The sequence below is a fragment of the Homarus americanus genome, unplaced genomic scaffold, assembly GCF_018991925.1.
Source record: "Homarus americanus isolate GMGI-L3 unplaced genomic scaffold, GMGI_Hamer_2.0 scaffold74, whole genome shotgun sequence".
Lineage (NCBI taxonomy): Eukaryota > Metazoa > Arthropoda > Malacostraca > Decapoda > Nephropidae > Homarus > Homarus americanus.
Window position 1 is genome coordinate 5,738,133 of NW_024716951.1, and position 17,030 is coordinate 5,755,162.

At 37.3% G+C, this 17,030-nt stretch overlaps 1 protein-coding gene across 5 annotated transcripts in view; it reads right to left on the reverse strand.

The window, feature by feature from the left end:
* Positions 1-3,681: 3,681 nt before the first annotated feature.
* LOC121858720 (cytochrome P450 4C1-like) overlaps positions 3,682-17,030 on the reverse strand; it is a 38,068-nt gene continuing 24,719 nt past the window's right edge. For 4 of the 5 annotated variants that reach the window (XM_042355333.1, XM_042355331.1, XM_042355330.1 and 1 more), the window contains exons 6-13: positions 11,474-11,564; positions 11,002-11,187; positions 8,486-8,555; positions 8,028-8,227; positions 7,665-7,843; positions 6,689-6,857; positions 6,210-6,389; positions 3,682-5,123 (exon numbers count right to left, since the gene is read on the reverse strand). In XM_042355333.1, the coding sequence (XP_042211267.1) occupies positions 4,963-5,123; positions 6,210-6,389; positions 6,689-6,857; positions 7,665-7,843; positions 8,028-8,227; positions 8,486-8,555; positions 11,002-11,187; positions 11,474-11,564 (1,236 nt within the window). In that variant the 3' untranslated portion in view covers positions 3,682-4,962. The remainder of the gene's footprint in view (positions 5,124-6,209; positions 6,390-6,688; positions 6,858-7,664; positions 7,844-8,027; positions 8,228-8,485; positions 8,556-11,001; positions 11,188-11,473; positions 11,565-17,030) is intronic. The other variant, XM_042355334.1, reaches the window with a different exon arrangement.

Below are 17,030 nucleotides of genomic sequence, written 5' to 3' on the forward strand. Positions count from 1 at the left end.
GTACTGTATATGATTAATTGGAGATATAATGAACCAAACTAAACTAAGCTAACTAACCTAAGATAGAATAAGTAAGTTAGACTGGTTCATCTTATATCCAATGAATATACCCTGTATAATAGAGCAGTAGCTACTGAGTTTCTGGAAACATTCTTCACCATGTACACAGTGAACATGGTGCTGTGGTGTGCTGACATAGATTATTCTTCAGGATGAAAAATATAGCAAAAATATTATTGTACAAAATGTAAATCCTTGTCATAAACGGAATTTTCATGGGGTAATAAAGCATTTATCTTCTATATATAAAACCTCATGTTCTTAGTTAACATGTACCGTAATATACTTCACCATGCAAGATAAATGTCTTCTTACCTCGTGGAATTGGCAAAAAGTGCACAAGAATAACATTTTCTGTAATACAATTTTTGCAACTTATTCCCTTGTAGTAAATATACACCTACAGCTGGTACATTAATGCTACGAGTGCTCATCGTTTATACTGTACTTGGATCATATCAGTTGCCAAGTTCAGGAACATTCGTTAATAAAATGAACCAATCTAAGTTAGAAAAACCATAGGGGGTTAGTCATTAGAGTTAAGTATGCTTCATTGTTTTATCTTTTTTTTTTTACAACAAAAATATTACCCTACACCAAAATATTCACTTTTGTAAGTTTTGTTCTGTTATCTACCATTTTCTAGCAATTCCATCATTTTCTCCTTGCAACAGCTTCTTTCTACCCACCAACTATTCCAATAAGGTAAGATAACAGAATAAAACTTTTCAATCCTATAGGAAATTATGTCAGATTTGGAACGTCTAGTTGGCTTTTATCTTATAAACAATAAATCATTGACATCACTGCTTGAAAAAATCTATGCTGTTTAGATAAAGAGAGCTACTAAAGCAAAATTGCTGAAATAATAATAATACGAATATTGTCATGTCAAGCAACCCCCAGTATTATTTAGTTTGGATCATCCGGGGAATCTTAGGAATTTAGGCTAGGTTAGATATAGTTCCTGGGTTCTGTGGCTAGGTTAGGTTAGGCAAGATCAAAATAATTTAAAGCATTAAAAAATAAAAACATAGGCTGACCTAAATTTCCCCCAGCTAGGAAGTTAGGGATGGTTGGGTGGATTTCTTTGGTTGGTTAGGTCAGGTTGTACTAGGTCCTAGTAAATGTTGCCTCTTAAAATACTTAATATAGTGGTAAGAAAATCTGTGTAAAAAGCTGAATGAAATTGAACAAGTAGTATTGTTGGTAATTTCATCGGTTAAAATACTCGGAAAATATATATTTCCCATGGAAACACTTATAAAAAATGGTTTTTATTTTTTTTCTCTTTCTCCTTATGTAAGACTCAGGTAAATGTTTACTTCTGGACACGAGTCCCTAGGGGTTGACCAATGTTTTTCTAGTGTACATGTATTTTAGTGTGTTTTAAACGAACCTGACCTTCATTTTTGGAGGAAATTGCTCGTTTTTGCCCTCCCCCATCGATAATGAGGTCGCGCCTGGGAAGTCGGGGTTTTGAGTGGGGGAAAACACGAAAACGAGTCGTCTAACCTAACCAAACCAAACCTCTAGCCGGGGCTCTGCCCTCTGACCCCTGGTAGGCTTGGATTAAACTAACCTAACCTATCCTTTTCATTTCCAACTAATATAAATGAGGTTCAAAAGACTCAAAATAATGAGATCTAAATGTTTCAGTAGTTTTAAGCTTTGGGGCGCGCCATGTCCAAAAGTAAAACAATACCAAGACTCAATACATAAGTAGGTGTTGGCCAATACTAAATATTTAACTCTAAAATACTTACTATAATGATAAAGAACATCTGTGGAAAAACTTACAAAAACCAAACAACTTCTGATTGTAATACTTTCAGCAATTACCTTAATTTCCTAATATAGTCACTGACGAACCTTTACAAATTCTAAACTATTAAAGAATGGTTACATTTCAAAAGATGAAATACACCCCGGTAGTAGTGATCGCCCTGATAATTACTAATTCCCATTACTTGTTGGTTCCAGCAACGTACATGATAAGTTTGGCAAAGAAAAATTACATAATTATTAAATATACTGTAACATTTAGGCATCTAGCCATTCAATTCAGGTTATCTTAAACAGTTATTTATCTAAAATATTAAATAAAATTTATATTCCCGAAATATTTACGCACCTGTGTAATGAGTCAGAGACATAAGACAACTACAGGGACGCCGCGTGAGGAGTGAACATGTTATGGCCTGGGGAGACGGACCTAGTGTAACAAACAAAAACATCATCTATAAAATAATATTGATATTAATAATTATAATAATAACAGGGGTAGACATTCTTCAGGTGACCCATTATTATTATTAATTGAAGTAGTAATATGTAATCACAGGGCTGTAGTGAGAGGTGTGCAGGTTATGAACGGAAAAAGTCACATGACTTGTACATATAGGCTTGGGGATTGCTGGCCACTTCGCCTTTGGGCTATATTGACAATACATTATATATATGATGGCATTGCACGTAGGTTAGGTTAAGTTAGATTAGGTTTTTTCCGTGCCTTTTTTTCTGACTTTTTCTTGTGACCTTTTTTCCTGGATTCGTGTAGGTTACCTATGTAATATTTGTACAGTATAAGTGGGTTAAATTAAATAGCTTTTTTTCACCTGATTACTAAAAACCGTAATGCTAACTTAACCTGATCAAGCCTAACCTAACCTAACTCTCCTTTAGCAATATGTATTCACCCCCGAGTACAATGACTTCATTCCTTGAATATAACTTCAGGCCTTTAATTAGAATATCATCATGCTGAAGGGCTTAATTATCAGACAAAATAAGCTAGGGGTCAAACTTCATGTGATCCTGTTCCTTACCTTTGAAAATAGTAAAATAGTGCAATTCTACCCTCAGAATTGTATTCTTCCTTTTTCTTTTCTTTTTTCCCGAGGATACTTCAGTAAACTACTGAAAAGCTTTAAAAATTCAACATATTCTTTTTGTAGTATACTAACACATCTACTAACATATTAACCCTTATGCCCTGGGTGACGTAAGGCCTGCTGGACTCCCCCAGGCTGACTTATTTCAGCAAATTATCATTTTTATTAATCTTCTTTCGAAAACTGTTATTTCAGGCATAAAATTAGTGCAGTCATTCCAAGTGTACTGTTGTTGCTGCTCTGCATGTGGTCCTCTATGTCCAAGGTCACCACAGTGCCCATGATGCCAACTTCACTTATGGGGTGTCTGTATGACTGTCCTCACCACTGGCCGCCTCAACAAACTACACATCATCTGGGTCTGTTTCCTACCCATCATTTTCTTCGTCACACGATACTACATCAATGCTACTCAAATCAAACAACTGTATTGTTGAATAGCACTACTGTCGATGGTGTGGAGGAGCATGGCGGGTCACGAGAAATCAAAGAATGTGCATCCATTATGATAGTTGGTGGTGGGTTACTGGACCACAAGACTTGAGACAAAGATTACATGTGAGTTGAGTTGCCAAGTAAACAAATATCCTGTACAAAGTACTTCGTCCTGCCTGGACATTCAAACTAAGCATCGAAAATTAAGGACACACAGGAACGTCACCCAAGGTCGCTATGGTGGACGCAAAGGAACGTCACCCGGGCTTTAAGGGTTAAATAATAGTCAATCAAATATTCTGGCATTCATTGGCATAGATTTGTTGTGATTGAAGGGGGGGATGACTTCTGAAACTTGAAATGCACCTCTGAACAGAGCCATAACAAATTTCTGTATATTTTTTATATAATTTTAGAAAGCATAATGTTTTTTGCAGAACTGACTTGCTGGGACTGCCATATTAGGTATGACCAGAAGCACTTACAGGTAGACTCCAATGTCATGAGCTATCACATCTCAGAGGATGGGAAGTCAGGCCTGGTAAGACCTTGTTGGTATTTTTTAATAAAAGCTTGACAATTACCAATTACTTTTGTACTTAAAACTATTAAAAACTATTATAAAAAACTCAAACTTACAAATGGCATTCTCTTCTGGGCAACTTGCACACAAAACTAACTCTTTTTTGTTTATTTTAAATCCCTGGAGTCTCACTGGATGTCCCCTCAAGATGATGGAATCAGCCAGCTAATGAAAATTGAGAATCTCGGAGCACTCCCCTCGATTTCAGCTTGAGACACAAGCTCCAGTAAGTGGGAAATTTGAACTAAGTTTGGGAAATTGAAATTGCAATGGTTTTATTAAGAATTACATTACTTGTAGGGGGGGGGGAGATAATTATATAAGAAATATTCCAACTCAATTGTAGAGGGGGAAGAATCCCCTCCACAATCTATGCCCCTTCTGTTATGTCAGTTTATAATGAACACTTAAGACAACAGCTGCAACAGTTTTGCTGCTCACACCCTTTTTGGGACCATATACAGTACCATACAGTAAAACACATTCATACAAGGACTAAAAATTTATAACAATGACAAATTATACCTAAACTATGAGTAAAAGTTGAGCTTTAATTCCAAAATATAACAAACATTTCAATATTTCTCCATTTACAATACTTTATATATATATATATATATATATATATATATATATATATATATATATATATATATATATATATATATATATATATATATATATATATATATATATATATATATATATATATATATATTCTGTAATATTTCTTTTTGCTGTATTGTACTCTTATACAATATTATTTTAAAGCAGACATTTAAACACTGTGAAAGTGCTGGTATCCACTTCCTCTCCAAACCACCGTTTGACATGTACAGTATCCACATTTGAGACATGCTTTTAGGTCAGGTTTAATCTACAAAAGAGTTGTGTGAAAACTATTCATGCTTATTGTTATCCCTGATTTCCATTTCCTCTACATTTCACCCATATTCTCCCCAAGTTACATGAATTCATTGTACATATGACTTATTCTCGAGGGAAAAGTTTAACAGTGTTTCCATTTTCTGGTCGGAGAATGAGTTCTCCGAGTAACCTGAGGTCCTCTCTACGGGTGACGCTCTCTGCACGGAACTTACGAAGAATGCTGCTCAGCAGAATTTTTTCCTCCATAATTGCAAACTTCTGGCCTAGAAGAAAATGTGTGAAAATGTTTTTAAAGTCAATTCGGTGAGGAAATTTTTATGAGTTAAAAAGGTGAATTAATATGACTATATAGTACAGTACCACAGATGGTGGTGTATATATTCCTGCCAAAATTTCTAAGCTGAACAAGGGCCATAACTTTAGAAAATATTAATTATCAATCACAGCCTAGATACTAATGATGCTGTATAAAACAGCAGTTCAGTTGACAGTCTCAAAGTAATTGGATGGAAAGAAATCATAAGAATAGGTCAAGCAAAAACAGCATTTAATAATCTAAAATACCTAATAAAATGGGACATTAACTTCAATTTGAGAAAAATAAGGTGGAATGCTATACAATATATGGTCAGGACACTTTCAGCAGACACCAGAAAGAGTTAAAAGGCATTTGAAATGTGGTGCTTCAGGACAATAAGTTATACCGAGAGGAAAACAAATGAAGCAGTGCTAAGGTTGGCAAAAACTTCAAGAGAAATACTTGAGACTTACGGAAACAGGAAAACAAGATACTTTGATCATATAATTAGGGATGAGAGGATATTAACAAAAATATTAATGGGCAAAGTTGAGGGTAGGAAGGTCAGGGGAAAGCAGAGACTGGGATGGATGAATGTTGTTAAAAACTGGGTTGCCCAGAGAGATGCAAAATCTCAAGGGATTGGTAAAAACAACCTGAAAACATTAAGAGTGGAGGTATTGTAGTCGCCATTCCTCAGATATAAGGACAGTACTGTACTCTGATTGTTTTATATGGTCACCTACATTCTATTGCAGAAAATATAATTAAAAATTACAGTTACATATTTATAGTAACAGTGAAAAACAACAAAAGTGATTTATTCCTATGAGTCTTTTCCACATAAAAAACAGGTTGGTACAAGTAGAATGGTCTTCAATAATCCTAATCTCTGTTACTTGAAAAGTCAGTGCTGTTTGTGTAAAACAGAAACTAATAATGTTTTATGATACTAATCTAATCTACCCAAATATTATTCTAGAACATGAACAGGTAAGAGAAATATGAATTGGTGATGTTATGAATGACAAATATCATTTCACAAACTTACCAATACAGTTTCTGGGCCCAGCACTAAAGGGAACATAGGCATATGGATGACGCTTGCTGACGTTCTCTGGTAAAAAGCGATCTGGGTCAAATACTTCTGGGTTGGGGAACTGTTCTGGGTCACGGTGCAGTTGGTAAGTCACAATCATAACAGTTGTGCCCACAGGAATACGGTAATTGTCTGTCGGGCATAATCGTTATGTTTAGGAATTTAGAAAGAAATCCCTGAAATACTGTAGTACAGTATTGTTGAGTATATTTTTATAAATATTAAAGACAAGAAAGTCATCTCAAACCTAAATTAATTATTATTTTTAAACTAACTTGACAATCTAAGAAATTTCAGGATATGTATTGTACTCTGTAAAGCAGTAGGTACTATTGCATCGGCTCACTAATTATTACTGTTTTAAATCTCAATTAATATACTGCACTGTATATCTTCCAGTCTCAGTTTAAAACAAATAATGAAGTTCATACCAATGACGGCCTCCTCCTTCAACTCCCTGGCCAGAAAAGGCACAGATGGAAAAAGTCTAAGAGCCTCTTTGATGCAGTTCTCTGTCAGCTTCATCTCACGAAGATCAGCCATGGTCACCGGGCGGTCAGAGTCACCAAAGATGGAATCAAGTTCCTCATGCACACGAGCCTGAAGAAGAGAGCACAGCCTATTGCCCTGGTGATTTACAGGCACAACTAATGATATCTAAATTAATAAGTTTTGGTTTTACAAAATATCAACAATTGTAAAGACATTTTTGGAGGAAGAGTATCCCATAAACAGTATGCAATAATGAACTGTATACCTGATTATGTAACATATACATATACAATACATATCTATCCTATTTCCTCAAACGGCTATGGTTTCGACACACTGTAGTGTCGGAGTTCAACTTCCTTCCTTATAATGATAACAGCCAGTTGTAGTCACATACCCCGATCACGCCACCTAACCAAGGCTTAGTATCACCACGTGTAACTTCCGATTGTGGATTACTTAAATGATGGATTGACATGGTGGAGGGGTCTTGAAGGGTGATTGGCATGTAATACAGACATCCTCCTTGTAACCCTGTAGTACTGTATACCAAATTTCTAGAAGACAGTATATTTTATACACCAAGTGTTTGACTTCCCCTGGTGGTGATGGTGAAGGTGGTAATGAACATAATGATAGTGATGACAAAGATAATAGGTATAATGATGATGGTACCTGATAGGAACTTACATCAAGAAAGCTCAGGTTCTCAACTGGCTCAGCCATGTTAATATTGTTATTATTATCCAATCTGTACCTGTATTTTTCTGGCTAAATAAACTGTTTCCATACCAATACCAAAGAATATAAGTTTTGCACTTAATAATCTCACCATCTTTCAGATGAGTTAATGTGTTATTCAAAATACATTATATTAATGACTCTGTAACTAAATGCTCGTAATCATTGCTCTACCTGGATCCCTGGATAACAGCCAATCAAGTAAAGCGACCAGTTGATGGCAGCTGCTGTAGTGTCGTGGCCTTCAAACATGAAGGTGTCAACCTCCTCACGGATGTCCACGTCCGACAATGCAGTATGTTGCTCAGAATACTCCAATAACAGGTCCAAGAATGCCAAACGTTTCTTTTTTCCTGGTGTGAAAAAAACAACTTTATCTCTCCTGAGTGTACAATGGATATTAATCTATTCTGAGTGTGAAAAAGATACCAGTATTTCCTGAGTATGCTAGAGACATTAATCTCTCCAGAGTGTGGTAAAGATACTACAATGCTCTACAGCTAAACACAATTAAAAATTTCCATCATCTTCTCCTACCAATTATTTCATCTTCATTAAACGTTGTGTTCTTCTTCATTTGCTGGTATTCTTTGCGTCTGCTTCTAATAGTCTTGTATGAGAAGTCATGGAGGAGTTTAAGACATGCATCCTGCTCCTTTGCATACCCAAGGAGCTTGAAGAGAATGTTGGGATGCAACCAAGGTCGTGCTTGACGGTACTGAACAAGTGCACCAATCCTAGATGAAAATACATTATATGAAGAGGCTGTCGATTCCTGTCAGTTTAATCTTAAAAGAAATATAATTATGCTTTGCATTATAACAAGTGTTACTGGTAATCAAAAATGAATTTTTTTTTTCTAAGAAAAATTATGGCTCTACTGTATATAATAAGAATAGATTATTAAATACAGTATGAATTTTGTTTTTTTGGTTTGATATCATGAATTACTTGTAAATTTTGTTAAAAAGTCCTGTTCTCTTGATGATACTTGCCTGTATACAGCTTGAACATAGTCTGACTCACTATTGTCTTGGATATTTATGTTGTTCCCCATTGCTGTTTCTGTGTGATGAAATAACACAGTGAGCACGAGGAAAACCAATTAAGGTAACTGAGAAAAAAATCACTTTGATACAGTGACCAATTCTAAAATGCTGGGGTTGTATGGTAACTAACTTGTACTTTTTAAATGTCTTATACAGTACAGTATAGTACTCCTGCCCTTCCTAGGAGCCCAAGTTAGTAAAACAGTCATATCTAAACTTAATGGTATAAAAAAGGTAAAATTCAGAGAAACTGTGAAATAAAAATTATAATATCAGTATTTTCTGTTAGTTTGTGCATTTGATATTCATGTGAAACAATCCTTTGTTTTGTTATGTGCCAATCTTTAGACATCACTTTATATTTACCGCAAAATAAACTGAAGGAATGTAATGCATTGTTTGCTGATAATGTCAAGTTATTTCGGGAAATCAAGAACCAAATGGACTGTGAAGAGCTGCAGAAGGACCTCTGTGGGCTCCAAGAATGATCGAAGAAATGGCTGCTGAGATTCACTGTCACGAAGTGTAAGAGGATGAACCTGGGGCGTACCAACGGTAAGGAGGCGTATCATATGTCCCAATGTGATGAAGAAATTGCACTATTTGAGACTGAATGCGAGAAGGACTTAGGTGTGTATGTTGACAATGAGCTGAAGTTCTCGGGCCATTGCGAGAAGGTAAATCAGGCAAATAAATTATTGGGTGTTATAAGAAGGTCGTTCAGATATCTAGACGGTCCGTCCCTCGTAATGATCTTCAAGAGTGAAGTGCTTCCCCATCTGGAGTACTGTCACCAACTGACAGTCCCTAGCATATCTTGGGGACCAGATAAACTAGGGACTGTCAGTTGGTTGAAAATGTTCAAAGGAGGTACACCAGTCTGCATTTCGGCACCTCAGCTACCCTGAGAAACTGGAGCGCCTGAACTTGCCTAGCTTATACTACAGACGGGCAAGGGGTGACCAAATTGAGGTGTATTAGCATCTCAAGGGGCACTACTCAGTCGAGCTGGCGGATGCTCGCCCCACAAGGGGTCACAGCTCAAGGTTGAAGAAGCCGCAAGTCCAGAAAACTGTGAGGGCAAACTTTTTTGGAGTGAGAGTTGTGAACTCTTGGAACAATCTACCAGAAAGTGTTGTGATGGCACCGAGTGTGAGCTCTTTCAAGATCAGACTTGGCCAACACTGGAGCAGGTTCAGGTACATTCAGGAGCCGGTGCATGCCCAGTACTTGCCAACAGTGCGTAACAGAGACGTGACCGATCGCCCAAGCGGCTAACGAGCCGATCGTTTGGTGAAGAGGACAAAAGAAAAAGAAAAGTAACAAAGACGTGACCGATCGCCCAAGTGGCGAACAAGCCGATCAGTGGTGAAGAGGATAATAGTAAAAAAGTAAAACATGGAACTCTAGGTAAGTTCACTAAGTCTTATTTTCTGAGCTTTAATTTTGTCATAAGGAAGATCTTAAAATTATGATTTTGGTCCTCAGCAACAAAAGACATGTGTTACATCAGTTGTACAAATTTATATATGTACCACATGTAATACGAGTAAATACCTAGCCAATAAAGTAATCTGCTCTTACCAGGATATAAAAACCCTGATTACAGCTACAACCCTGTACTGTACGTATTGTGTTAATAACATTTTCTTGGATACTGTCGACAAGGAGAAATATTTAGGCATTGTGATAGATCATGCAGCAGCAGTGAGAAAAGCAAACCAAGATTTGGGAATTATAAAGCATAACTTTGAATACAAAGATATGAAAATGTTCCTTCAACTGTACAAATCTCAAGTGTATCCTAGTCTGAATTACTGTATACGGGCTTGGAAATCCTACTTCCAGAAAGATCTAAAATCCTTGGAACAGGTACAACACAGACCAATTAAGATGATTCCAGAACTGTCATATTGATTATCCAAGTAGACTGAGGGCCTTAGGACTAACAACCCTTCAGACAAGGCACAACAGAACATTTAGGCTATCATTAAAATATTCAAAATCCTGAGAGGGATGGAAACGTGAACCTGGGCCATTTCTTTGTGATGTCAAGCACCACTCACATGAGAGGACATAATTACAAGCTTGCCAGGTTATCATGCAGAACGAATATAGGGAAGTAGTTTTTTCACACATAGTGTGGTAGACCCATGGAACAGTCTACCAGCACACGCTGTGGAGTCAATGAGGGGATCCCACAGTGTCCACTGGCCTCCTTTCCTTTTCATGGCCACCTCTAGTGAATGGCCATTAGGCAAATAAGGTAAATTTTCAAATAAATGTCTCAAGAATATTCTGGCTAATTAGTAGAAGTAGAAATAAAGACAACTTGTCAATAAGATTAAAACTGAGAGTAGAAAAAATTGGGTTAATCAAAAAAATTATTCTGTACAGTATTCATATTAGAATACAGTACATACTGTATTGTGGGTCTTTCTAAACAACTAAGACAATCTTACCACATATAACATCAAGGGTACAGAGAGTAATGAAGGGGAAGATGTCAAAAGGCTTCCCATCTGCCTTTTTCAGTAACTTGTGAATCATCTTGTTGCTCTGGTTGTTGAACACCTCAACAAAGTCATCCAGGATCTTGAAGTGGAAGGCAGGAGTCAGAAGCTTCCTGCGGGAATGCCATTTACTTCCTGTAAATCAGAGAACACTTTTAGTTTTGGGCACCTGAAAGGATGAAGTATTTAAGAAAGATTCTATTAAGAGGACAAGTGGACAATACATGTACCAGTATTAGGCACAAAATTTTTTTAATACAGTAAGTAATCATATACAGGTACCTGTTAAGGTTCTTATATATCGTAACTGATTTTGTATGAAAGGAAATATGAAAATATAAAATTTAAGTTATAGTTTATACATCCTCGTACAGGTGCCTTAATACAGTACCAGACACAGAATGAGTATAAAATTAATAACCTGTGGAGGTGAGAAGCCCAGTGCCAAGCCAAGGGTGGAGGAAAGTGTAGTCCAGGCTCTTGTCCAGGTGTTTCTGACTGCTTAGGATTACCTGAATAAAATAACTCATGCATTTGTAGTCATGACTCAACCTGTTTTCTAAGTCTTATTCCATCTAATCTATTAATGAAATTAATGAAATTTCAAGCTAATATATTCAGGCAAAATAAGGAAATCAATAAATACTATATTCCTGTTACAGTAAATTCAAAATTACAGTTATGTATTCACATTTCAACTACAATACAGTACAGTATTTCTTATATGCATAATCATGAAAACATCTATTCTGACACTTCCCTGACCATATACTCGTACAGGTACAGGTTTTATATATAAGACACAAGCCTGTAAGATACTGTATACAATAGTATTCATAAACTCCTTTCAATTATTAGCTCAAGTATTGCAATACTGCACAGAATCAATAACAATAACTACTTTCACTAGCAGTCAGCACTTCTGTACAAAGATATTACAAAATGAAAAACTTTATATAACTTACAATGAGCTATGGATTCTTTTATAATGCAAGATATTCCAGATCACCTGAAGAGTCTCCACCCAAGCTTATTTCACCTATAGATTAAACACCCTAATGCTTAGCTAACCTAACCTAACCTCAGCTCCCTATAATCATGATTGTGGTTAATAGTTAGGCAAAGTAAGCTGGAGTGGAAATTCTTCAAGTGATCCGACATCCCACTTAGCCAATTAAGAGTTGATAGAGAAGTTATATTATTTCTTATAGAAAATATACAGTATTGCAGTTAGTTACTTTCACTGGTTGAACATTAAAGACATACCGTATTACATTCTACATCCTTGAACTGATTCCTGTGAGGTAACCTAACATTAATACTGTAGGTACCTGACATGGTGCATCCTAGTGCTAAGAGAGCTGTGCAACGAGCTTGCAGAGCCCCTGAAGATTCTGTTTTGTAAATGCCTGGATGAACAAATGGTCCCCAGTGAATGGAAAGTGGCTTATGTGAGTCCTATCTTCAAGAAGGGCGATAGTCACTCCACGAACAACTATAGACCGGTGAGCCTGACCAGCATAATATGTAAAGTACTTGAGAGTATTATCAGAGATGCAGCGATGGAACATCTACTACGAAACAACCTTGTAAAAGATTGCCAACACGGTTTTATGCCGGGGCGCTCTTGCTTGACACAATTGCTCAAGGTATTGGATATTTGGACCCATATTCTAGAACGGGGTGGTAATATCGACAATATTTACCTAGATTTTGCCAAGGCTTTCGACAGTGTACCCCACGAAAGGCTGAAAATCAAACTGGAAGGGTACGGAATTCGGGGAAATGTCCTAGCGTGGATAGAAGACTTTCTACATGACCGCAAGCAATGTGTGGTGATTAATGGCACGAAATCGTCATCTGTACCTGTAACAAGTGGGGTACCGCAGGGTAGTGTATTGGGCCCGCTGTTGTTTGTTTGTTTCATAAATGATATGCCTGACGTTGTACACTCCTCCATACAAATGTTTGCCGATGATGGCAAGTTATTTCGGGAAATTAAGAACCAAGCGGACTGTGAAGAGCTGCAGAAGGACCTCTGTGGGCTCCAGGAATGGTCGAAGGAATGGCTGCTGAGAATCAATGTCACTAAGTGTAAGAGAATGCACCTTGGGCGTACCAACGGTAAGGAGGCGTATCGTATGTCCCAATGGGATGAAGAAACTGCACTAGTTGAGACTGAATGTGAGAAGGACCTAGGTGTGTATGTTGACAATGAGCTGAAGTTCTCGGGCCATTGTGAGAAGAAGGTAAATCAGGCAAATAAATTATTGGGTCTTATAAGAAGGTCGTTCAGATATCTAGACGGTCCGTCCCTCGTGACGATCTTCAGGAGTGAAGTGCTTCCCCATCTGGAGTACTGTCACCCCATCTGGTCCCCGAGATATGCTAGGGACTGTCAGTTGGTTGAAAATGTTCAAAGGAGGGCCACCAAACTGGTGCCTGCACTTCGGCACCTCAGCTACCCTGAGAGATTGGAGCGCCTGAACTTGCCTAGCTTATACTACAGACGGGCAAGGGGGGACCTAGTTGAGGTTTATAAGCATCTCAGGGGGCACTACTCAGTTGAGTGTCCTTACTTGGAGCTGGCGGACACTCGCCCCACAAGGGGTCACAGCTCAAGATTGAAGAAGCCGCAAGTCCAGAAAACCGTGAGGGCAAACTTTTTCGGAGTGAGGGTTGTAAACTCTTGGAACAATCTACCAGAGAGTGTTGTGACGGCACCGAGTGTGAGCTCTTTCAAGAGAAGACTTGACCAACACTGGAGCGGGTTCAGGTACATTCAGGAGCCGGTGCATGCCCAGTATTTGCCAACAGTGCGTGACAGAGACGTGACCGATCGCCCGGGCGGCTAGCGAGCCGATCTTTTGGTGAAGAATATAAATGAAAAGAGACGTGACCGATCGCCCAAGCGGCTAACAAGCCGATCAGTGGCGAAGAGGATAAAAAGTAAAAGTACTTATTAGAGAAACTGGATATAACTATTCACCTGCATTAAAACTCAAAACTATTTAATGAGAGAGAAAACACAATAGGTTTGGAAATCTAACACCTTCTCATATTTTTAAAAGCTAAATTGCCTCCATAGATGTAATAATTTGGGAACATTCTAATCCCAATACCTGGTCACTACCCAATATATAATACAGGGTATTCTCAGAATGCTGTTCAGACAGTGTAGTATAAAAAAAAGAAAGAAAATGGGATTGTAAGAAACAGATGAGCTAGCAGAAGCAACAACAATAAAGGTTAAAGGAACAACAATAATAACAGCACCAAAGAACAAAATAAAAAGAAATGTCAACTAGAGACTGAACAGGGCAAGTACTGTAACACTAGCAGATGAAGCACCCACAACAAAACAACAAAAAACAAAAGAAAAAAGAGAGTAAATTTATCCATGCATTAAGAGTGAAGAAAATGGTTACAGGGATGAGTTTCTCCATACTGTTTCTTCCAGGTGCCCAACAATGGTGTACAGTACTTGAATATGGAACATCACTTTGAGAATCACTGATGGATAATTGGTTCCCCTTGTGGTTCATCGCCCATGAGTACCGTGTTACTTTTGGAGCAAACCTGCGGTGTTCAATAGATCCCATCAGACGACACTCTTCATACATTCAACCTCAGTTGGTACTGAACCAATATCACAAAAGTTGTCTGTTGCAGGAGCTACGACTTTGTGGATGGTAATCATTACTTTGTGAATGGTACTCAATAAAGACTTACTGAATGGTACTTAATAAAGATTTAGTGATTGGTACTCAGTAGAGACTTACTGAATAGTATAGTACAATATTAAGAAAATCATTATTTTTCCAAGTGCAGTACAGTACTAGGTAATTCTAATTTATCATTGTACAATTTTATATACTGTTCAGTACAATTACATTTAGTACCATTAATTTTTAATAAAATATAAAAAATTTAAAACATAGAACAGACTATTCTATTCGTTTAATTAAACTCTGTACATGCAATTTTCAAGAAGGGAGATAAATCACTATCCTCTAACACTGTCCAAATAGTTTAACATCAATTGTAGGCAAATTACTGGGAGCAATAATTTCAAACTCGATTCGAAATCACCTGGAGAAGCACAAGTTGATCAATGATTCCCAACATGGCCTCACAAGTGGGCATTCATGTCTGACAAATCTATTATCATTCTTTTCAACTGTGTTCGAATCAGTGGATGATGGACACGATTATGATGCAGTTTACCTCAACTTAAGCAAAGCCTTCAACAAGGTTCCCCATGAAAAACTAATATGTAAAGTGGAAGCTCTTGGAATTGGAGGAGATATTCCAAACAGGATTAGGGCATGGTTAGAGGACAGGAAACAGCTAGTCAGCATTATTGGCACTATATCTCATTGGGGTAACATTACTACTAGTGGAGTACCCCAAGGCTCAATACCTGGACCATTACTATTTCTCATATACTCTGTACATAAACGACACAGATATATGCATAGACAGCAACAAAAGTAAATTTGCTGATGACACTAAAATAGGGCGGGAAATTAAATCTGACGAGGACTCCGCAAAACTATAGGAAGATCTAAAAAAAAATTTTGCATGGTCTGAAAAATGGCAGAAGATGAAATTTAATGTGGAAAAATGTAAAGTACTACTGTACTTATCCTAGGAGATGTAAACAGAGAAACCAGATATCAGATGAAGACGTTGATATAGAGATATCCGACAGAGAGATTGAGGAATAATGATAAGTAGGGATCTTAAACGAAGGCAACAATGCGTATTTGCTCAAAACAAAGCTAATAAAGTACTTGGGTTCATACAAAGGAGTGTTAGTTACAAGAGTAGCGAGGTTACCCTAAAACTACATCTTGCACTTGTCAGACCTCAATTGGATTATGCAGTTCAGTTTTGGTCACCGTACTACAGAATGGATATAGAATCCCTAGAAAGCATTCAGAGGGGAATGATGAGACTAATCCAGGGCATTAGGAACATTTGATCTGAAATCCCAGCCAATCAAAACTCTTAATAAAAAGAATAGGCTATACTCCTAGATGGTTAGTAAACTCTCAACTTACGACCTACCCGACTTACGACCACCCGGACACACGACCGCCCCAGTCCTACCAAAAAATTTTCAGATTACATATTTTCGAGTCCCGACTTTAGTGATTGCGCTGTGTACTGACAAAATTTTCGTTTGTAATTCCATTTAAAATGGCTGGCATGCTTAAAAGTGAGAGTTTTGTGGTGGTGAGAAGAAAAAGAGACACCTATTTTAGATTTTCTATGTATTATTTTCGCATTTTCGACTTACGACCAATTTGACTTATGACCTGGAATTGGGTCCCTAACCCCGTCGTAAGTAGGGGAGAGGCTGTATTATGAGTTATTAAATGTTCAGTGTATATGCTCAATAATTAAAATTTTGTGTATACAGTGCTGAATATACTGCATAAAGTGTTTACAGTACCGGGTATTTCAATTCTAAACCTTACATATGGCATCAAGAGACTGAAATGAGACAAAGGAATCCTTAGTTTTTATTGGTCAGCAACCTTCATTCTCAGGTTCAAGTGGCCTCTAGTGATGTGCTGGAGAGAAATGTTCACTTTTAATATATTGTAAATGTTTCTCATTTGTCAATACAGTACTTGTGTGTTATGAATGCACCTTTATTTTCAAGTTACTACATGTTCCTAACATTGTTTAATGATACACAAACGATTTTTCACAACTTAGAGCTCACCATGGCTACATAACAGAACAGACAAAGAAGCAAAGTCTTCCTCTCTTGCAGTGATAGATCTGTGAACCAGTTTATTAATTGAAGCTGCGGAAGAAGAATGGTGATAACCTTTATACCACAACCATTTCACAGGGATAAATGAAAGGATACAACACCAACTATATGAGCCACAACCCTGCAAGAAGTGGCTGTAACTCAAAATCTATCAGTTTTACTGGTTCAAAACTTGGTACATTTTTAG